The 22,501-nt window shown below is 57.9% G+C and overlaps 1 protein-coding gene and 1 pseudogene across 1 annotated transcript; both read left to right on the top strand.

The window, feature by feature from the left end:
• The first annotated feature begins 1,554 nt into the window (after nucleotides 1–1,554).
• LOC105816579 lies at nucleotides 1,555–3,500 on the top strand (annotated as a pseudogene).
• Nucleotides 3,501–6,881: 3,381 nt separating this feature from the next.
• On the top strand, nucleotides 6,882–22,376 carry LPIN3 (lipin 3). The gene is made up of 21 exons (XM_012652072.1): nucleotides 6,882–6,977; nucleotides 10,646–10,794; nucleotides 10,888–11,087; nucleotides 12,031–12,126; nucleotides 12,977–13,245; nucleotides 13,462–13,542; nucleotides 14,086–14,206; nucleotides 14,372–14,714; nucleotides 15,468–15,567; nucleotides 15,706–15,866; nucleotides 16,209–16,302; nucleotides 16,399–16,468; nucleotides 17,236–17,328; nucleotides 17,405–17,448; nucleotides 18,097–18,235; nucleotides 19,172–19,320; nucleotides 19,492–19,578; nucleotides 20,034–20,186; nucleotides 20,387–20,501; nucleotides 20,581–20,684; nucleotides 20,870–22,376. The coding sequence occupies exons 3-21, from the start codon at nucleotides 10,896–10,898 to the stop codon at nucleotides 21,012–21,014; spliced, it is 2,556 nt and encodes an 851-aa protein (XP_012507526.1). The 5' UTR covers nucleotides 6,882–6,977; nucleotides 10,646–10,794; nucleotides 10,888–10,895; the 3' UTR covers nucleotides 21,015–22,376.
• Nucleotides 22,377–22,501: the final 125 nt, after the last annotated feature.

The following is a 22,501-nucleotide window of genomic DNA, read 5'->3' as shown; positions in this document are numbered from 1 at the left end:
TTTCAGGACACAGAGAGCTCTAGTTCATAGAGTGGTTAATGATCTCTCAGTGTTCCTCTCTAGGTACGGATTCCAAAAAGGCTCCACAAACTGACGTCTTTCCGGGAAAGACAGCTGGAGTGGGGAACTGCCCAGCGGCAGCCTGGCCAGGCGGGTCAGTTCTCGGCTGGCACCAAAGGCTTCTTTGGCAGGAGTGGGGGATGGCAACGGAAGTCTCCTACCCTCCAGCCTGCGGGTCCCTGAGCACATCCAGGGCCTGCCCCCCGAAAGGCTGGGAGGAGAGGCCCCCAGTGCCTGCGCGCAGTCTTGGCCACATCATCAGCGGAAGGGAACGTGATGGGCAAAAGCAGCCCAGGCCAGCGGCCCAGAGCAGGGATCTCTCTGGCCAAGGCCGAGGGGGCGGGGCCCGGGGCGGGGGCGGGGCCGCTACCCCGGCTCCGCCCCCACCCCGGCCCGGGGAGGAGCTGGACTTGCAGACTGGCTCCGGCCTTGGAACCGCGCACCTGCCAGCTGCTGCCATTGGGGGTTGAGTCTGCTGACGCCTTGGAGGGCAGAAGCTGCTTGGATCCAAGGGAGGGGGAAAGCCTGACACTCTCCGGGTCTCTTCTCACCTCCCATCCCCCATCTTCCGCAGTGTTCACTGCACCTGGAAGCCAGAAGGCTTTTCCTATTCTCGATACCCGCTAAAGCTTTTTCCTTTGCTCTGAAGTCGGGGGACTTCACAAACCCACCCACCCACCTCTCCTCAATTCCCACATGCAAGACTGAACTATCCCCAGGTGGCTCTGCATGGCCTTCGTACAAACTAATCCCTACACTTGAACACCGTCCCCATCCATACTCATCTAATTCCAACTTATTTTTCAGGCTTCCTGTCCACCAAGCTTTCTCTGACCCCTCCCACCCCGCTGAGGACCCCCGGGCCTGCCCCCCACCCCATTGTCTAACAGGGCAAGGGCCTGACCGCCCTCTGTTCTTCCCTTCCCCCGCTCATGCCCCCAAGACTGTGGGGTCGCTGAGGCACCTCCAGTACCTAGCCCAGGGATGGCGCTCAGTAAGATCCTAAACACCCTACCTGGCAGTCCTCTGCCCGATTGGAAGATTCCGGAAGTCACTTCATCTCTCACAGCAGCAGCAGGCCTGAAACTAGGGCAAGCATCAGAATCACCTGGGGGTGAGGGTGGAGGTGGGAAGGACTTACTAAAATACAAATCGCTGGGCCCCAGCTCCATAGTTTCTGATCCAATAGGTCTGGGGTAGGGCCTGAGAATCTGCATGTCTAACAAGTTCCCAGGTGCTGCTGCTGGTCCGGGGACCACACTTTAAGAATCACTGTGGGAGGCGGCGGTGGCTACAGCTGGAGGAGGCCGTGGCAGAGGCTGTGGCTTATACAGCGAGGGTTGAGGGTCGAGGGTCCTGGGGAGAGACGGAGAGGAAGCTGGCGAGTCCGGGGCGAATGGGCCTGACTCCGCCACGGCCTCAGCTTCCAATCCGCGCAAGTTCAGAGAGAAGATCGTGCTGCGGAAGCAGCGTCAGGCCGAGGAGACCGCGGCCTTGGAGGAGGTGAGGATGGACTCAGCTCCACCCGGTTACAGGCCCAAAAACTACGGCTGGTGAACACAAGGAGCTCCCATTACGGTGGTTCTTGCCCGGTGTCAACCGGATCAGCTGCAGCCTGGCCGAGCTCCAGAGACCCCTCCGCTCGCCTTCGGATTCATCGCTCGGCACCGTGGGCTGCTGGACCGGGTGAGACGAGATGCCCGCAGAATGGTGTCCCCACTCCACCGATACTCCGCCACGTTGACAGCTCTCCCTATAGTCCTGCCTACTTACCTCCTCCCCTGGAGTCCAGCTGGTGAAGGACGATGCTCTGGGGCGATTTTCCGCAGAGAAGGGGCAGTTTCTACTATCTGCACTTAACACAAGCGTGATGAACCCCAGTCCCCAGGACACTTATCCAGTCCCCACGCCTCCCAGCATCCTGCCCGGCCGACGTGGGGTTTTCTGGATGGTGAAATGGACTCCAAAGTCCCTGCTATTGAGGAGAACTTGCTAGATGACAAGCATTTGCTGAAGCCATGGGATGTGAAGAAGCCGTCCTCATCTTCCTCCAGACCTTGGTCCTGTGAAGTCCCTGGAATTAACATCTTTCTATCTCCGGACCAGCTAGCCTGCCAATGTGCCTATCCTCCCACCTGCCATGAACACAGGGGGCTCCCTATTTGACCTCACCGACCTGTACTTTCCCCCACTGCTGCCCACCCCCCTGGACCCTGAGGAGACAGCCTACCCTAACCTGAGCAGGAGTTGGGGGGAAAACAGTACCTCCAATTTGACCCACACCATGACCCACCTGGGCATCAATGGAGGCCTGGGCCTGGGGCTGGGCTATGATGCACCAGGACTTCATTCACCTCTCAGCCACACATCCCTGTAGTCCTCCCTAAGCAATCCCAGCCTCCAGGCTTCCCTGAGCAGTCCTCAGACCCAGCTCCAGGGCTGCACAGCCATCCCTCCCTGCCCGCCTCCTCCTTGGCCACCATGCACTGCCCACCACCTCCCTGGGTCATCCCTCACTCAGTGCCCCTGCCCTCTCCTCTTCCTCCTCTTCCTCCATTTCATCCCCTGTTCTGGGCACCCCCCTTATCCAGCTTCCACCCCTGTGACCTCTCACCATCACCACCATGTGCCCCTCTTCCCCTTGAGTTTGCCTGTGGGCCCAACCGACGCCAGAAGGTCCCAACAGCAGCTGTCCAAACAGTTTCTGCCAAAAATGTCACCTACCTTGTCTTCCATCACTCAGGGCATCCCCCTGGACACGAGTAAACTGCCCACTGACAAGTGGCTGCCCCCATATCCCTATATGTGCACCCCAGTCTGGTTCTGCCCACCCAGCCACTCACCCCAAAGCCTCTACAGCAGCCAGGCTGCCCTCTCAGGCCTGCTTAGAGCAGCCCTCAGGTGGGCAGCCCCCAGGAAGACAGCCGCATTATGGAACACTATACCCACCTGGGCCCAGTGGGCATGGGCAGAAGTCTCACCACCGGCCAGTGAGTGACTTCAGGTTGGGGAACCTTGAGCAGTTCGGCATGGAGAGCCCATCAGCCAGCCTGGCGCAGGATCCCTCTGGCTTTTCCAAGGGCCTGAATTTTTAGGGGGTGAGGGGCCAGTGGGTGGCCTCCAGGATCCCTACACCCTCAACCACCAGAACTTGACCCACTGTTTCTGCCATGGCTCAGGGCCTAACATCATCCTCACAGGAGACTCCTCTCCAGGTTTCTCTAAGGAGATTGCAGCAGCCCTGGCCGGAGTGCCTGGCTGTGAGGTGTTGGCAGCTGGGCTGGAACTGGGGCTGGTGCTGGAAGATGAGCTTCACATGGAGCCACTGGGCCTGGAAGGGCTAAACACGCTGAGTGACCCCTGTGCCCTGCTGCCTGATCCCGCAGTGGAGGATTCATTCCGCAGTGACCGGCTCCAGTGAGGGGATCTCATCACCATCCCTCTTCTTAGCCCCATCCCCTATCACTATTCCTTTCCTCCCTTCCCCCTGGCCAGTAGAGACTCCACTCTCTGCCCCTAGATCCTCTTTCTAGCATGAACGAAGGATCCTAAGAATGAAAAAAAGCAAGGGGTTTTTCCAGGTGCCCCCTGAATTCTACACAAGGGGTCGGCCCGGGGGAACTCAAGGGAGGATCTAAAGTACTCGTAACTTTGAACCATCTGGAGATCAGAGCCTGTTGGAAAGCAGGGGGCAGAGGGGCACAGAGGGAGGCAGAGGGGGACCCCTGAGGCAGGGCTTGTCTGGATGCCTAGGGGTGGGCAGTGCCAGCCCCTCCTCACCACTCTTCCCCTTGCAATGGAGGAGAGAGCCAGAGTGGATATTATTTTTTTATTAAATATGTTATATATTAATAAAAAAATCTTATCAAAAAAAAGAATCACTGTGAGCATCAGTTTCTTCACCGGCAAAATGGGATAACTACCGTCCTCACCATCCAGGGTTTTGTGAGATTCCAACAAGACAATGCAATTGAAGAGCTCAGCATGGTGCCAGCACCCAGTAGGCGCTCAATAAGTGTTAGTGATTGCTCCTGGGACTTGGCAAGAGACATGCTAGGCAGGAAAAACATGAATTAGAGTAGAGTAGACGCAGGTCAGCTGAGCAGACAGAAGAGCCAAGGCCCCATACAGCAGCCAGAGAGTCCAAGTTGCGCTATGGAAGCAACTGGGAGCCACACACAGTTCTGGAGCTGGGCAGTGACAGGTGGCAGTTGAATGTGGCAACACTGGGCAGGAGGCCTTTGCCAGCAGCAAGTCCCATGTGCTGGAGACTTGGCTGTTTGGCCAGATATAGGCTTGTCAGATTTAGCAAATAAAAATAAAGAACACCAAGTTAAATTTGAATCTGAGATGAATAATGAATAATTTGTTAGTATAAGTATGTCCCAAATATTGCATGGGACACACTTATACTAAAAAACATTTGTTGTGTATCTGAAATTCAAATTTAACTGAGTGTCCTTTATTTTTATTTGCTAAATCTGGCAATCCTAGCCAGACACCAGTTGCCTACCCCCCAACCTCAACCCTGCATGCTGGGGGTAGCATGGATCCACTGCCTCCCTTCCCACCTTCAACAAGGCCACCAGGAATGGTTGAAGAGCTGCTCCTGGAAGCCAGTCTTGCTGTTCATGACAAGCGATCACAGTGGCAAGTCTAGGTGAGCCAGCTCTCCTAACTCATGCCAGGTTCACCCAGCAAGAAAGTAGTGGGGCACAGTAAATAACCACTGGATCTGTGAACTAATGAAGCACATAGGCTACCAAATCCCATAAAGAAGGGAGTGCCACTTGCACTCTTGGATTAATCAAGGAAAAGACAACTACTGGGGGTAAAGGCCCACCCAGTGAATATATCCAGGCAGGGGAAAAGATGGTCTCCACCCTTAACCCCAGAAATGGGCAAACATCAGCACCCATGCTGTTTGCACCCTCAAAGGACATCTCGAGATGGGGATGTAAACTTCGGGTTAGAGAGGGGCTGTCCCTGTGGACAAGTCATACTACCAGAGGGTACCTCTCCCCACCCACCAACACCCACCCCTATAATCACCAAATCCTGGATGATTCATAGCTCTGGAAATAAGCCTGTCAGAAATCCAATTTCTGCAACAACCTTTATATCTACTTTTTTTCTTTTTTGCTCTAACAAGGAATAATGAAAACGATTTGTGCTCCATCTTTAAAAATGTATGATAAACATTACTGAAAGCCTACTGAGCGCGCCCTGTGTTGTGCTCAGCATTTCATTTAGCTTAGTGGTTCTGAGCCTTGCCTGTACATTACAACCACCTGGACAGGTTTTTTAAATCGCAGTACCCTGGGCATCAGTATTTTTCCAGGGCACAGTGATGCCAACATACATCCAAGGTTGGAAACCACTGATTTAGTTTATCCCGTAAATCCTCACAGTAAAATCCTGCCAGGTAGCTTTTAGCACTATTTGCAGATGACACTGAGACTCAAAGAGGTAAATGGACTTTGGCATCTGTTGTCCCAACCTGTGACCTCTCCTTCCTTCCTACTCAGGCTCCCTCGAGGGATTTCCTGATGTTATTTATATACTATGTTCTATTGTATACAAGTCTGCCACCGACATGTTTGTGGGGCGGTGCTGCCCCCTTGACCACCTTGAGGTAGCCCTGCTGCCAAGAGGGCTCTGCTGAGATAGCAGCCAGACACTGCTTTGGTTCAGCACTAATATTAATGCCAAATGACTATTGCTAAAGTGAGAACTGAGGCCAGTCACTTCCCAACAGGTTCTGCCACCTTGGGTCACAGAATAATGGCGCTACTGGCGGCTACCTCTCATTCCCTACCACCCTGTACTTCCTAAGCCCGGCTCTTCCCAGGGCACCTTTGCAGATGCCAGACACGCTCACAGCTTATTGGAGAGGTCTTTGATCCAGGAAAGGCCGCGCACCACGGATCCAAAGGGAAAAGCCATTCCCTGGGCCGGGCCTCGCCCGCATCACACGGCTCATCTTCCAGTCTCGCGCACGCACCTGGGCTCACCTGTCCCCCCCACCCGCGGAGCCGCAGGCAGAGAGGGAGCGCGACTGGGTGAGAAGACTGGTCACCGCCTGCCCTCTGCTGGCCAGTGGTGGTATTGAGCCTGCTGCCGCTCGATCGGTGCGTCGGACGGATGGAATGAAGGAATCCGCATCTATTGAGCGCCTGCTGTATGTCAGGCGCTGTACTGAGCACGGGCGTGTGAGAATGCACATGACCTGCTCTCACGGAGTTCAAATTCAAATGAAGAGGCAGATAGTAATCAAATAGTCATTCAAGCAAATAGGAAAGAACAACTGTGGGCTATGTGAACATATGACACGAAGGACCTGCCCAGTCTTGGAGGCAGGCAGGCAGGGAAAGCTGCCCCCAGGAGGGGCCATTTGGGCGCCAGGCACCTCATAAGGTCATTTCATGTAATTTCGAAAACCTGCAAGGTGACTCTCCCTCTTGACAAAGCAGGAAACGGACTCAGATTTGGAACAGAACTTACCAAGGTCACATGGCGAGCTGGAAGCAAATCCGGGAGGATCGAAGTCGGCCCAATTCCAAAGTCCCTGCTTCTCCGCAGCTCCTGGAGGTAGGGCAGGTGGCCGGCCACCGGAGATATTCCATTTAGCGGCTCTGGGGCGGAGCCTGAGGTCTGGCCCCGCCCCAGCCTCTACAGGTGAAAGGACGCCCTGTGCGTGGGGACCCGGCGGCTCTGGGGGGTGGAGCCAGGGCGGACTGGGGCCTGCAGAGGCCGCACGGGGATCGTGGAAGGGGTGGAGCCAGGATCTCACCACGTTCTAGAGGAGCCGGAAGCGCCAATTGAGTGCAGGCCGAGGACGCTTACCTGTTGAGCCTGTTGCACACAGGTAGAGGCGGCGGCTCCGAGTCCAGGAGGTTCAGTGGGCAGCTCCCCAGGTAGGGCCCAACCTGGGCCGGGAAAGAGACGTCCCTCTCCCTCCCGCCCTGCCATCCAACATTCCTTCCTTCGTGCCGGAATTCCTGAGTCCACCTGTAGCCATCAGATGGGAACGCAGGGGTGGAAGGGCCGGCCTGACTTCATCCTTCTCCCCAGCCGAGTGGCTGCCTGGACACCCAGAGCGTGGAATCCGGAGAGAAGCAGCCAAAACCTCCGGGGGTGGGCGGAGGCTAGCCCAGCTTTTCCCTGGGCTGCCTGTGTGACCTTGGGGAGGACACTCTAGTCCTCAGTTGCAAAACATTGTCTGACCCTTGCCCTGCCTGCCCTGAGACTGGACAGGTCACATGCTGTGGCTGCTGGGGGGCTGGGGTGGCGCCTTCTCTCCACCAGGACAATAGGAACGCTTACCCTCCTAGGCCATGTGGTGCTAGGTGGAGAGCCACACCCTTCCTCCACCCAAATCTGGGAACCCTAGAGGGCTGAGAGCTCAGACCCAGGGCAGCCTGTTCTGGCATCCCTGGGTGGAGTGGTGGGCTAGCCTGGAAGAAGGCCTGTGGATGTCCCCAGAGAGGGGTCTGAGGCTTGGCCAAGGCACCCGTGAGGCCTGCCTGGAGCCCACCTGCTCATTTTGCAAATAGCAGGGCTACCATTGTGCAGGGCCTTGAATGTCAAGTTCAGAAGTCTAAACTCTCAACTGCAGGCAGGTGCAGGGCATCGGAGTCTGACCTGTAGTGTTCTCAGGACCAGCCTGGGTGAGTGGGGCTGCCATGATGCCGAAAAATATGCTGCGGCTGATAGGTGACACATACGGGCACTTATTGCATTCTGGTGCTTCGTGGATATTATCTCATTGCTCACACCTGATGTTATCCCCATTGCAGAGGCTGAACCTGAGCTTCAGAGCAATAAAGTGACTCACCCAGGATCACAGCTAGTAAGTGGCAGAGCAGGGGTCAGAACCCAGACTGTCTGGCGTCCTTTCCTGTAATGTCCTGTGGCCACCCATGATCTGGGCATCTGGTGATAAAGCTGTGACCTAGGACAGCAGGAGCAAGCAGGGGCTGTATGAGCAGGAAATTGGGGGAGAGAATTCAGAGGGCTTGGGACGGAGGGGTACCCATGAGTCCTGAGAAGTGTTCAGCTGCCTGGGGGGAGGATGAAGTGGTTGATGTGAGACATGTTAGTTTGGGGGTGGAGGGTGACATAGGGGAGCTAAGCAGAGCTCTCCCCTGGAGAAGACCAAGGAGGAGGAGCTGGGTCCTGGGGAAAGAAGGTGCCTTCAGGGCTGGGTGCAGACAGAGGGGAGGAGCACAAGGCCAGCCTCACAGGAGGCCCCCAAATGCTGAGCAGGCAGATGCAGGGGCATCCCCTGGTGGAGTGGGGTGGGGGACAGGGAGAGGAAAGAATTCTAGACTCCATGACATTAGAGCTGAGATAGGTCTGGAAAATCGAAGCCTTGTTTCATAGAAGGGGAAACTGAGGCCAGCAAGTTACTTGCCTGAAAATACTCCAGGGTGGCTCCCAGTGGGACCCGGGCTGCCATCTCTGCCATTCCAGCTCTTTCTACTGGATCAGTGATCTCAACTGGGGGCAGTTTTGTCTCCCAGGAGACATTTAACAATGGAGACAATTTGGTTGTCACATCCTGGGGTGGGGAGGTCCTCTGGGTGCCATGTGTGTCTAATAGGCAGAGGCCAGGGGTGCTGCTAAATGTCCTACAGTGCACAGCCCCCACGACAGAGAATTATGTGGCCCTAAATGGCAATAATGATGAAGTTGAGAAACTGCACCAGAGCGTGCTGAGCCTGTCGCCCTCCTCTCCCGCTCCTCCCGCTGGGGAGACCTTTGCCACCACCCCTGCTCTGCCCCTCCCATGCTTGCTTTTTTATTCCTGGAAGCTTCTGGAGTCCTCTGTGGTTTTCCTGGGAACAGGGGTCTAGAGCCCTGCCCACCAAGCGTCTGCTGTTGTCAGTCTGTTTGGTGTTAGGTGGTGCGAAACCCAAGTGGAAATGTTCACCTAGCACGTGGTAGGTGCCTTGCAGATAAACTCTTTGGTGAATTTGAGTGACATGTCAGGGGTCCATTTCCACTTCCAATTTCTTTTTTTTTCAGAGACCTAGTTGATGTTTTATTTATTTATTTATTTTAGTTGTTTTAGACTTCGGCAATTCTAATCGTGCCTTATGCTTGTGAAGCTCTGACACAGACTGAAAGAATCCACTGCTTCATTCGAGGGTGTCCCAGGATGGGCGGGACATTGAGAGATGCCGGAGTGGGGTGCAGGGGGAGGGGGTCTTGTCATTCACGCTCTTCCAAGAGTAGGCTGTGGACTGGCAACATGAGGGGATCCTGTTAAAAGGCAGGCGCTGACTCAGTAGGGCTGAGTTGGGCTCAAGTTTCTCTACGTTTCTAGAATAACAACCTCCCGGGTGATGCTGAGTGTGGCCCATGGACTGTATTTTGAGTGCAAGGCGTTACAGGGTGTGCAGAGGTGGCTGCGGGCCAGCTGCCCTCTCTGCAGACAACTGTGGGGTGGTCTGGGGACCATGGAGTCAGGAGATCTGGATTTCAGTCGTGATTCCCTCTATCCCCTCCCTACACCCCATCTTTGGCCTGTCAGCTTAATAGAGCTTATAAGTCACTTAACCTCGGATGAGTCACTTAGCTTCTTTGAGGGGTGGTCCTGCGTGGCAGGCTGTCCTCCAGGGTCTGAGAGAGGCAAGTGCCCTGAGGAGGTCAGGGCAGGATGGTCTAGGTCTGGCAGCCAGAGGGACAGCAGGCCACTGGCCGGGCCAGCAGGGCAGGGGTGACGAGCTGAAGCTGATGGGGCGGGCACCATGCCAGCTTGGAAGCAGCTCTCATTACAGCCCTGGCCTTTCCCCCGAGGCTGCCGCGGCCTGCTGCGTCTGGCTCTGCCTGGTGTGGGATAGCTGGAGGGACCAGTCCGGCTGGGGGAAGGAGCAGTTTCAGGGGGCCAGACCAAGGCCTCTGAGGAGTGGGGTCAGGGCTAAGAACTGTGGCTGGAGACTCTGAGGTCAGACTCTGAGCCACCAACAGGCTTCCCAGCAGGGACACTGGGAAGAAGTTGGGGTTTGGTGCCTTAAGTCCACAGCTATAGGGGATGCCTTGCCCCTGCATCTGACCCCAGGAATAGGGCTGAGCAGAGCCTTAGGTCCCTAGGGTGCTCCCACCCCTGGCCCCCCATAAATCAGCCACAATGGCCCATCAAGGTCCCTTGCCACTCCTAAAACCAGGAGGCAGCAAAACAGCTGAACCTATCTCTCAGGTGGAAAAACAGAGACCCTCTCCTCCCCACTTCCTGGTAAGAGAAGATCACCTATTAGGGCTGCTGGGCCCCGGGCCTACCCCGCTTGGCCACCCTCTCCTGTTTCCACAGTTGAGCCATCCCAGTGGTTCACACCAAGAGTTCTGGGTGTGAGCCACACAGACCTGGGTTCAAATCCCAGGTCCTCTCCTTAATAGTTGAGAGACCCTGGGCAAGTCGCTCCACCCCTCTGGCTCACCTGTAAACAGGAATAATACCTGCCCAGCCAGCCCCACAGGGTTGTTGTGCAGATGCAATGAGCTGTGCCCGCTGAGCATCATGGTCATTATCGTTAGTCATGGCATTCAGAGTGTCATCTCTCCCTGTGCCCTTATTTCACAGATGTGGAGCTCGGCCCTCGGAGAAGGGAGGTGGCTGCCCAAGGGTCCCGAGGCAGGTCGGCGAGCTGGGGCTAGACCGCGTCTGCAGGCGCACCTCCCCTCCTGCGGCTGCCGCTGCCCCTGCGAGGCACTCGGAGACGTGACGCAAACGTAAGGCTGGGATCCGGGCGATCAGCCGCAGGCGCCTCCCCACCGAGGGAGCTGGGCCGGGCCTGTGCCCACAGCGCTGCCTCCCTCCGCCAGCACCAGCCATGAACTACGTGGGGCAGCTGGCAGAGACGGTGTTCGGGACGGTGAAGGATCTGTACCGCGGCCTGAACCCCGCCACGCTGAGCGGCGGCATCGACGTGCTGGTGGTGCAGCAGGGGGACGGCTCGTTCCGGTGCTCGCCCTTCCACGTGCGCTTTGGCAAGCTGGGTGTGCTGCGGTCTCGCGAGAAGGTGGTGAGTGCTGCGGCCGGCCGAGGGGGCCACTGCAGGGTGGGCTTTTTAAGCCCGGGCAGCCACTGCGGTCCCAGGAGAGGACCGGGGCCTCCCTCTGGTGCGGATCTGCCCTTTGGACAGGCTTCTTTGCGTCTATATTTTCTCTGAAGGTTTTGGGGCTGGTTTGGGGGATTCGATTTGGGAGGGGGTCCCAGTTTCACAGGGAAACAGCCCAGGGACCCCAGCGCTGGGACCATCAGACCTGGCCCCAGCTCACCGAGACCTTTCCTGTGTGTCCTTGGTAAATCACGGCATGTCTCTGAGCCCAGTACCAATGGATACGAACTCACCTGCCTAGGGATGGTGGCGGGAGAAGGAAACAGGACCTGGTGATGCTGTCCCAGGCCCAGATACATGGGTGACACTTAAAGGTCAGGTTCCCTCCCTTAGTAGATCCGAACCGTCTTCGCTGGGCTCAGGCGAACGTGACAGAGATGTTTTTAGCACCGAGGTCTGGTGTGTAAGTGCAGGTTTGGTGGCTCCAAGTCCCCTTCACGTTGAGGCAACTGAACTTTCCAGAACCCTAATAATAAAATGTGACCTGCGGGAGACAGTACACCTGAGCAGTTGAGAGCTTGGGTTGTTGTAGACTCAGACTTTTTGGGTTCAGAGACTCACTTGCTCCGAGGCCACTTCCTTGCAAATAACTTAAACCCCAAGCCTCAGTTTCCTCGTCTGTAAAGTGGGGATAATGATGGGGGCTGCTGCAAGGGGCTGTTGTGGAGATCAAATGAGATCATCTACATACAGCTCTACGAAGTGCCCAGTAAATGGTAATTCTCACCATCGTCCAACAACCTGGGGGCAGCGCTCGGGCAGCAGGGAGCCAGTGGGCTGAAGCCTCCGGGCGTGAGGGCCCGTGGTGGGGACCGTGCGACCCCTGCCCCACCAGTCCCCATTGCAGGTGGACATTGAGATCAACGGGGAGCCTGTGGACTTGCACATGAAGCTGGGGGACAGCGGGGAGGCCTTCTTTGTCCAGGAGCTGGAAAGCGATGAGGTGAGTGCCCCCTCCTCGCCAGCACCTGCCCTGCCTCTTCCCTGGTGCCTCCTCCGGGTGGGGCCTTGGGGTTCGGCCCTGTCCCCGCCCCGTCAGCAGAGGTCTGATGCAGGGGTGAGTTGGGGCTGGCCTCTGGCACTTGCGAGGAAGGCGCCAGGGTACAGGCTGACTCCACTCCCTGGGAAGCTGGGGAAGGTCTCAGAGGGGAGACCTGAGCTGGGCCCCTGCAGGATGGAAAGGAGCCCTTCCCAGGCAGGGCAGCCGGGAGAGGAAGGCACCAAAGAAGGGTTGGGAAGTGTGAGGTCTGGCTTGTCCAGGGTCTGGTGCCGGCTCCTGCCGCTAGAACCTAGAAGCATGAATGGGGGTGAGGAGAGGGAGGGCCCCACACATGCCAACAGAGGAGCTGCAATTATTTGAACTTGGCAAACTCGAATCGAGCCCCTGCTATATGCCAGACACTGTGCAGCAGCCTTGGATGAGGGGCGACCCCTGACTTCAAAGCAAGTTCCAGACCTGTCTGTGAGACAGACACGTAAACAATGGATGATGGAACTTCCTTGTTATTGCCGTGAAGGAGGTGGGAGCTTGGGTGAGGGATAGTCAAGGCACCTTCCGGGAGGAGGTGACATCTGGCTGAGTCTTAGCGGAGATGAGAGGCTAACATCAAGGTTTCTGCCTGGCCTGTGGGGTGGTGGGTCGTTCCCTGGGATTGGGGCCGCTTTGTCTCTGTTGGGGAGCTCTGGGCTCAGCAGCGGCTGCAGGGCCATGCTGCTGCCACCTCTGTCCAACCTCCACGCCTGTTTCCCTGACCCCAAATGCGCACACTCCAGGGCCCTGGTCTGCTCCACAGGAACACGTGCCTCCCCGCCTGTGCACCTCCCCCATCCCGTGGGGGGGCCTGTCTGGCTTCCCCTCGGACTCCCAGCAGGGCACAGCCAGCAAGCCTGAGGGCCCCGTCATCATGGGCATGGCCTCCATGGGGCGGAGGAAGAGGCGTCGGAGGAGGAAACCCAGGCGGAAGGAGGATGAGGTGGCAACTGATTCTAGTTCAGAGGAACTGGAGACAGGCCCTGAGAGCGAGCTGTCCCTGCTGGAGAAGCCAAGGCCAGAGTCCTCAGGGTGTGTAGGGACCAGGAGGGTGTTGAGGGTGTGGGGACACCTACCCGGGATTCAAGCACTGTTTCCTATGCTGATGCTGTGTGACTTTGGGCAAGGGCCTTGACCTCTCTGGGCTTTCATTGTTTCACCTCCTCAAGCCCCTGACGTCTGGGCTCCTGTGCCCTACCTGGGGTCTTCTGCCCTGTCAGTGACCATTTCCCTGTGGCCCCTCAACAGTGTCCAGTTGGAAGGGGAGTCCTCACCACAGCCCAAAGACATCTACCCCTACTCCGATGGCGACTGCTCCCCTGAGGCCAGGTGAGAGTCCAGCTGGCCTGCAGGCCCAGATCAAGGTCTCAGAGTGGTTTCAATCTACATTTTTCTGATGACTAATGACACAGATCACATCCGGTGTATCGACCAGGCATTTGTATCTGTCCTTTGTAAAGTGTTCGGGTATTTTGCCCATTTTTTTCTACTTTGGTAAAATACATAGAGCATAAATCTACCAGTTTAACCATTTCAAAGTGTACAATTCAGTGGCAATAAGTACATTCATGATGTTGAGCGACCAGCACTATTATCTAGTTCCAGAACATTCCATTCCCCCAAATGGAAACCCTGTGCCTGTTAAGCAGTCATAACCTCACCCTTCCTTTTTTTAAACTGGACTGTCTTCCTCTTGTGGATTTGTATGAATTCTTTATATATTTACATATTCTTGGTATCTTTACGTAGTCTTTACATATTCTGTATTCAACGCAGGCATAAATATGGGTTGCAAATATTTTTCCCTCCGGCTGGGGTGGGCGGCAGGAGGTGGCAGGCTGGCTTGGGGCCTCTGGGTACTGTTTCCTGCAGCCTCTTGGCAGGTGAGCTGACATCCCCTAAGAGCGACTCAGAGCTGGAGCTGCGGGCCCCGGAGCCCAGTCCCCTGAAAGTGGAGTCCCACATGCAGTGGGCCTGGGGGAGGCTGCCCAAGGTGAGTTCCTCTGTGTCAACCCCAGTCTCTGCCTTTCACGGGCTCCACGGCCCCTGTGGGCCAGGATTGGAGTGGCTGAGACTCGGGCGCTTCCCCTGAGGCTCTGTGGGGGTGGAAGGCAGGCCCCGCATTGGCCCACGTCCTCCCCTGTTTGTTTGACTGAAGGTGGCCAAAGCTGAGCAGCCCGAGTCCTCGACGGTCCCTGAAGGCAGCGTGGGGGCAACCTCTCCTCGTCGGGGAGGACCCAGCACACCCTCCACCTCTGTGGCTGGCACGGACCCTTCTTGCCCCCCAGTCCTGGTAGCAGGGGCTGGCGCTGACCTGCTTCAGTCTGACACGGAGGATCCTGCTCTGGTGGGTCCCCCTCTCCACACTCCAAAGAGCGAGGAAGCCAAGACTCAGAGCTGCAGGGATGCAGACCTCCCTCCTGCCTCCAAGTCCTGGAGCTGGGCCACCCTGGAGGGCCCAGTTCCCAGCGGGCGACCAGAGGGGGCCTCCAGGGGCCAAGGTGAGTGACAGCTGGACCCCTCCCACTGCTTCCCTGGCCTTACCTTACCCCCTGGGTGGGCTCTGGGATTTTAGGTACATCTTGGGCACCTACCGTATGCCCGGCACTGTGCTTGGCACCAGCGCTCTTGGGGCTCATAGTCTGGTGGGGGGACTGATGACGCACGCATGAATGGGAGGGACATGCCACAGGCAATGCGGGACAGGGCCACGGGTTGGGACGGGGGGCTGCTTAAATCACATGATCAGGGAAGTCCTCTGAGACATGGACAATAACGACCCAGCCATGTAAGGAGCAAGGAAAGAGGATTCTAGGCCGAGGGAGCAGCATGTGCCTGCACTGCAGGTTGGGGAGAGGTGACACCGAGGGCAGCTGGCGTGTGTCTCGAGCAAGGAGGGGGACAGGAAGCCGTGGAGACGAGTAGAGCCGGGTCATTCCAGCTCACAAGCACTGGGCCCGCGCTGTACATTTGGTAGCCACTGGCTGTATGTGGCCATTTAAAATGAAATTATTAATAACGGAAATTAAACACAATGTAAAATTCTGTTTCTCCATCACACTGATCACATTTTACGTGTGCTCATAGCCACCTGTGACTGGCAGCTACCGTGTTGGACAGTGCAGACACAGAACATTTCTACTGTCACAGAAAGTTCTGCAGTGAACTTTGGCATTCAAAGGCAGGGCCATCTACTGCCCACACTGCCCAGCACATGTTAGGTCTATCTATAGGTGTCCCCTCCTCCCCCTCAGGCTCCCTGAAGAGAAGCCAGCACCTGGGCCCCAGTGACATCTACCTGGATGACCTGCCCTCCCTGGACTCTGAGAACGCAGCACTTTACTTCCCCCAGAGGTGCCTCGGTTCTGGGTGCCAGACTGTTTTGGGTCAGGGCCTGTGGGACCAGGGGTCCAGTATCAAGGGCCTGGGAGGAGGGGGACCCACCTCCTACGCTCCTTGTGTTCATGTCACTCTTGGCCCCTTCGTCCCCAGTGACTATGGGCTGGGGGCCAGAAGGTGGAGTGAACCCAGCACCCAGAAGCCCCTGGGGGACCCCAACCCAGAACACGTGCCAGAACCCACTCTGGACACAGCGGACACCATAGCACTCTCCCTCTGTGGTGGACTGGCCGACAGCCGGGACATCTCCTTGGGTATGTTGGACCATGCCCGAGCCCTTCCAAGGATTGATGCAGAGCCCAGGGGCTGCGGAGGTGTGAGGCTGGGCTTCCCTACAGCTCTCTGCCCCGTGGAGCCCACACTCTGCTGGCAGGAAGGGCTGGCCATTCCCAACTCCGCGTGAGGCAAAAGCTTGACACCGAGTTGTGACTCATTGTAAATCCTGGGGTGGGAACAGGTGCAAAACCACAGGTAGGGAGGAGCCCTGCTGGGCCAGCAGGAGGCGAGTGGCAGAGTGTGGGGGCCCCGAGGAGCTGGGGCAGCAGGTCACGTGGGCTGTGCCAGCCTCACCCTTCACTCTCTGCTTCTCTGCCCAGGGAAGTTCAACCAGCACATCGTCTCCTACCAGGACCTCACCAAAAACCCCAGTCTCCTGGAGGACCCGAACCTAGTGGTGAAAATCGACGGGAAGTACGTCCCAGGGCTGGGGCTGCTGGCTCGAGGGACGTCACGTGCTCCGTGACCTTGTGGCTGCTGCAGCCCCAACACCTTATTCTGTCTTCCCAGGCATTATAACTGGGCTGTGGCCGCTCCCATGATCCTCTCCCTGCAAGCCTTCCAGAAAAACTTGCCCAAGGTAATGGGGGTTAGAAACCACTGGGTCACCCCCCTGCTTGGCTCGCCTCACCTTACCCAGAACGACCCACCATGTGAGGCCCCCGAGACCCCTCCCCCACCAGCCTGTTCCCAGCTTGAGTTGGCTCCGTGGCGTGTCCACCCTGGGCCCAGGTCCTCCTAACTTGGGTTCTCCCTTCTGCGTCTATAGGAGGCTGGTGTCTCCCAGATGGGCCTTGGCCTGGGCTCTCCCTGAGGGCATCAAGCATAAATCAAATCAGCATTCTTCCCAAGGCCATGTTGCTCCAACCAGACAGTGATGGTGACATACAGAGAGGGAGGCTGTCCATGGGATAGGATCACTGACCCAAGAGGGTTGCCTGTGCCGGTCCTGGAGGTTAAGGGGAGGACCGGCTACAGATTGTTCTTCTTGCTGCCACTTGGTAGCAGGGAGCACCAGATCTCGAGACACTCCCAAGGCACTACCTTCCACTATTCTACCAGGGGACTGACCCACAAGATTTGGAGGCCAGGCTGAGGCTAGGCCGGAGCTAGGGGGCAGGGCTGGGGTGGGGCTGGGGGCAGGAATGGCCCGTGGTCTCTCATGCACAGCTGCCTGAGTCACTGTGTAGAGTCCCAGGCGAGTGTGCTTCCTCGGCCTCCAGATGTTGACAGCACCTTGCTCTAGGGTTGGCCCAGATTCGGGGTTTGTGGGGGCCCCAAGGGCAATGTCAGGTAGGAGGTTTGTGTGGTGCAGGGAAAAATGCCGTGGTCTTCACCTGCCCACAGAGCACCGTGGACAAGCTGGAGAAGGAGAAGATGCCCCGGAAGAGTGGGCGATGGTGGTTTTCCTGGCGACGCAGGGACTTCCCGGCTGAGGAGGTGGGTGGTCGTGGTGGCGGGGTGGGGCCAGCACAGGGCAGGAGCAGGGTACACTGGGTGGATGTTCTTTCCACAGCACGGTGCCCAGAGGGAGAAAACCACCGCCAGGGAGCAACAGGGGTGAGTGGGACCCCTGGCTGGGGAAGCTGCCCTGGGGGCGGGGTGGACCCAGTACCCTGTCCCCAATCATGGTTCTTGGTCACTCCCCAAATGCTCCTACACACACCCCTTCTTTTTCATGAGAAATGCCCCCATTTCACAGAGGGAGAACTGAGACCTAGAGACACCAAATGTCCCACAGGCAGGAGATGGCAGAGCCGGAACAGGTGCTCAGACTCCTGGCCCAGACTAGGGGCCACCTAAGGGGGTGGGGGCCTCTCTCCCCCAGCCCACAGGGGCTGCTGACTTGATTTCCTCTTTTCACCTGTGAAGTGACCCAGACACACAAGGTTGGGGGGAGGGTGACCAAGGATGGCATCGCGCGTAAGGCCCGAGGTGCGCTTGCAGGTAAACATCTCCAAGGCAGGCACTGAGGGCTGGCAGCCCTGGGTCTCGGCCCCCTCTGCTGTCACCTGGCTGGTTGGAGACTGCCAGCCAGCACCCCTGTGTCTGCCACCACCCTATGTGGGTGGCACCTAGAGGGAGGGGTCGCTGATACCCTGGGTAGCCTCTGGAGTGACAGGGACAGGCCCCCATGGCCTGGGCAGCCACTGGGAGTGAAGGACCTTGGGCCGGGGAAGGCAGTCTCAGAGCCAGCGCCGCCCACAGGGAGAAGACCGAAGTCCTGAGTAGTGATGACGACGGCCCAGATAGCCCTGTGATCCTCGAGGTCCCCTCCCCGCCACCCTCAACGCCAGCCTACACTCCTGCCTACAAGAAGTCCCTCCGCCTCTCCTCCGATCAGATCGTAAGCGTATGCACTTGTGTGTTCATGTGTATGTAGAGGGTGCTGAGCTAATCCTGTCCCAGAGTCCCTCAGGGCCGGCAGAGAAAGGCTCCATGTGTTCACCAAAGGCCAGAATCCACCCCTCGGCAGCCTCCCTGATGGCCTCTTTTTGAATGCCTCCAGGGGCTGGGGACTCACTTCCTCACATGCCAGCCCACTTGTCTGTCGGATGTCCTAACTGGAAAAGCCCTCTCTTAGGTCCTCCTGAGATAGCTACCTGCAGTGACCCAGCTGGCTCCTGGTCTGCCCTTAGAAGCCACACTAGAGGAATCAAATGCTGATGATGGCCCCTCAGATTTTGGCAAGCCTGGGCCCTGAGTCATGTTTTCTCTAAGCTCAGTCACTGGTGGCTCCTGTAATGAGAGCATGTTTCTACCTGAGGGTGGCTCCATGGTCAGGGAGGTGTCCAGGAGGGTCTGCCCAGCCTGGTACAGAGCAGTGCCACCTGTCTGGCACCCTGGGGCTCACACACAGCTCAGGGCTTGGGTGCAAGGCTGCCCCAATCCCCTGTGGACCACGTGCAGGGCTGGGTGTCTCTCCAGGGGAACGTGAGTCAGCTACCCTAGCCACAGAGCCCCATCTGTGGAGTGGGGTGTCCCCCCTTGAGAAACCTGAGCAGGGAGTCACGGGCCTGGCTTCGTCTGAGTTTCATCTCAAAGAGGAGTGCAGAGAGGCCAGGACTCCTGTGGCCGGCACCGTGCAGGGCCCCAGCCAGCATGGCCACCCTCTGGCCGGATGTGTCTGTGTGTGGCTGTCTCTGATGAATTCAGGAAGGGTCTCTGAGCTGGGAGGACCAGGAGAATGAGGGGCCTGTGGGGGTCAAAGACCACAGTGTGGGTGAGGGTGGGCGGTGTCTGGCTGCAGTGGATTGCAACAACCCTCTTTGCCTGGCCCCAGCGGTGCCTGAACCTGCAAGAAGGTGCCAATGATGTGGTCTTCAGTGTGACCACCCAATACCAGGGCACCTGCCGCTGCAAGGCCACCATCTACCTGTGGAAATGGGACGACAAGGTGGTCATCTCTGACATCGATGGCACCATCACCAAGTGAGGCCCCAGCTGGCCACAGCAAGGGTGGGCGGGCCTGGGACTTGCCTCCCTCCATCCTGGGAGCCTGGGGGGTACCGTAAGAGAGGCCCTGCTTTCCCCATGGACCACCTGAGGCTGGGGGCTGGGCCATATGGGGCTGCCTGAGTGACCCTTCCTCTCTGGCTTTAGGTCAGATGCTCTGGGCCACATTCTGCCCCAGCTGGGGAAAGACTGGACACACCAAGGCATCACCAGTCTCTACCACAAAATCCACCTGTGAGTGCCTGGGCTGGGCTGAGGCAGGACGCCCAGTTGGAGAGAGGGAGTGATGGGACAGGATACCTTGGGGACCAGCAGGACCCACAAAGGAAGCAGCCCGGGCAGATCCCTGCACTGCTGAGACCTCCGTACTGGTCTTTGGTTCTGTGAAAACACATGCCCTGGGGTTGTGTTCCAGGATCAGGCTCCACCTGCAGGCCTCAGGCTGGAGGGGAGGCCATCCTCCCTCCTGGTCCTCCCAGGCCTCAAGGCTCTGTCCATGCTCCTTCTAGGTGGGACAGCTGCCAAGGCCACCTCTGTTAGGCCTGGCCTATCCATTTTCCTAAGTCCTCTCCCTGCAAAGGTTTGAAGACCAGAGCCCCAGAGTTGGGCTGGACAGGCCGAAGCCAACGGAGCGGATGGGAGATGGCTGGTCTCTGATGGTTCTGTGCCATCCTGTCTCTCATCCCCAGAAATGGGTACAAGTTCCTATACTGCTCAGCCCGGGCCATCGGCATGGCTGACCTCACCAAGGGGTACCTGCAGTGGGTGAGTGAGGGGGGCTGTGGCCTCCCCAAGGGCCCCATCCTGCTGTCTCCCACCAGCCTCTTCTCCGCCCTCCACAGGTAACCACCCCTCCACAACACAAGCCCATGGCCCCTTGGGCGGGGCGGTGGGAGGGCTGCCACCATCCCAGACCAGGCCACCATTAGCATCCAGGTGGCAGCTGGTGGCGGGGTCAGACCCCACATCACTGGAGCCTGCTATCCCCTCTGGCTTCTTCCCCTCCTTGGCCCTTTCCCTGCTGTGGCCCTGGCCACTCCAGAGAAGTGATTGAGAAGAAGCCGGAGGTGTTCAAGATCGCCTGCCTGAGTGACATCCAGCAGCTGTTTCTGCCCCACAGACAGCCCTTCTACGCTGCCTTCGGGAACAGGCCCAATGTGAGTGTGTCCCTGCCCATGGGCTGAGCCACCTCCTCCCAGCGGGCCTCTGTTCCACGCACCCCCTCATCTCCCACAGGATGTCTTTGCCTACCGGCAGGTGGGCCTACCTGAATCTCGCATCTTCACGGTCAACCCCCGGGGAGAGCTCATCCAGGAGCTCATGAAGAACCACAAATCCACGTGAGGCCACACTCTGCCACGTCCCGTGCCTTGGCCTCTCCCTGGGCCCCAATTTTACCTCCCCACCTGCGTGTCTGTCCCTTGGCCAGGGCTCCCGGGCAGGATGTAGACACCCCTACCTGATGTGGCGGAGGCCGTGGTCTGGTGGCAGCTCAGGCTGAGAGCCAGCCCTGTTCCGCCCACAGGTATGAGCGGCTTGGTGAGGTGGTTGAGCTCCTCTTCCCTCCTGTGGCCCGTGGCCCAAGCGCAGACCTGGCCAACCCTGAATACAGCAACTTCTGCTACTGGCGGGAGCCGCTGCCCACGGTGGATCTTGACACGCTGGCCTGAACCTGCCCTGGCTGCCCCTTCCTCCCTGGCCCGGCCCAGGACTGACGAGGTGTCCTGGGGCACAGGGGGACAACCTACTGAAGAGGAGGAAGGGGCTGCAGGTTGATGGGTAGCCACAGACCTTCCATCCTCCCTGTCCTGTCTCTGCCAGCTGAGCTGCAGCTACTCCAGGGCCTCAGTGTGGCCTTCGCCTGGAGCGATGACATGTTTGTCATCTGGGCCCTTTCAGGGATTTCTATGCTCTTGATAGTTCTGTCCCTGTCAACCTGGAACCTTGCCTCAACTCCTGATGGGACAGAGAGGAGAGGGAGGCCTGACTGAGGCATGAAGCCCGTATGCACAGGGCAGTGTTGGTGGTGGCAGTCGGGGGTAGCTGAGTAGCATCTTGAAAGAACATGGTGCTCCCCTGCTCCTCTGCTGGGAGCCAGACTGCGCCCCACACCCCACAAAGCCAGACATCTCTGCTGGAGCATCTGCTCGCTGGTGCCCTGGCATCTCAGCACATGACACGCACTCATGCCTGGGTGCCCCCGGCCCCCGCCAACATCAGGGAAGGGGGGATTCGGGGCCATGTGAGGGCTGGGGGAGTGTGGCTCTGCTCAGCTTAGCCCCCATGCCAGCACCTCCCCTGCAGACTGGACTCTAAACACAGCCTCCCCTAGCCTCGGCTGGTCCACTTGGTGCTCACGGCCGTTGCCTGAGCTCTTGCCTGAGGAGCTGTGGGGAGCAGGCTAACGCCCTGCGGCCTTCCCTCCCACTGCCTTTGGTGAAGAAGGTTCCTTTAGACTGGCTAAAAGCTTTAATCCAGAGCCTGCCCTCCGCCAGCAGCACCACATGGAGGGCAGAATACCCAATGTCCGGAAAGCAGAAGGCAGGGCTGCGGGCCCTACAGACCAGCACTGCAGGTGCCCGTGCTGCCGTGGGGGAAACTGAGGCTGGGAGCCCCAGCCGAGTTGGGCATCAGAGTCTCTGGGAGCTTCCCAGGCCTGAGGAACACTTGCATTTTCAAGTTTTCCCTTGATTTCATACCTGAATTTCTCACCTTTCGTGAACATCCTGGCAGGGCTGGGGTTTTGCAAGGGTGTTAAAAGCAAGGTCTGGACCCCTTTCCCTCCAGCTATGGGCTCCTTATCAGGGTCTGGCCTCATTCAGGCCCCGGCAGACACTAGGGCCACCCTCTGGAGAGAGGCCCCGATCTGGAAGGAAGAAGGCTATGTGGGCACCAGAAGGCCCTGGAAACATCTTTGGGGAAGGAAAAGGAGAAAATGGTGTGGGTTCTCCAAACAGATGGCCTGGATCCAATTCCTTCCTCTGGGATTCTACAGCTGCCTAAGCCCTCACCCTAGGGGGAGGTGGGGGGGATCAAAAAGAATAAAGGGAACTCTTGGGTGAGTCCTTGTGCTTCTGTGCTGAAGGGTATGTGGGGAGCTGGAAATATCTGGCAGCCTCTGGTCCATGGCTTAGAAACAGTATCTGGGAAGCTGGCA

Source organism: Propithecus coquereli, unplaced genomic scaffold, assembly GCF_000956105.1.
Source record: "Propithecus coquereli isolate 6110/MARCELLA unplaced genomic scaffold, Pcoq_1.0 Scaffold378, whole genome shotgun sequence".
Taxonomy (NCBI): domain Eukaryota; kingdom Metazoa; phylum Chordata; class Mammalia; order Primates; family Indriidae; genus Propithecus; species Propithecus coquereli.
Note: the sequence above shows the minus strand (reverse complement) of the source record. Positions and strands in the feature narration are given on the sequence as shown.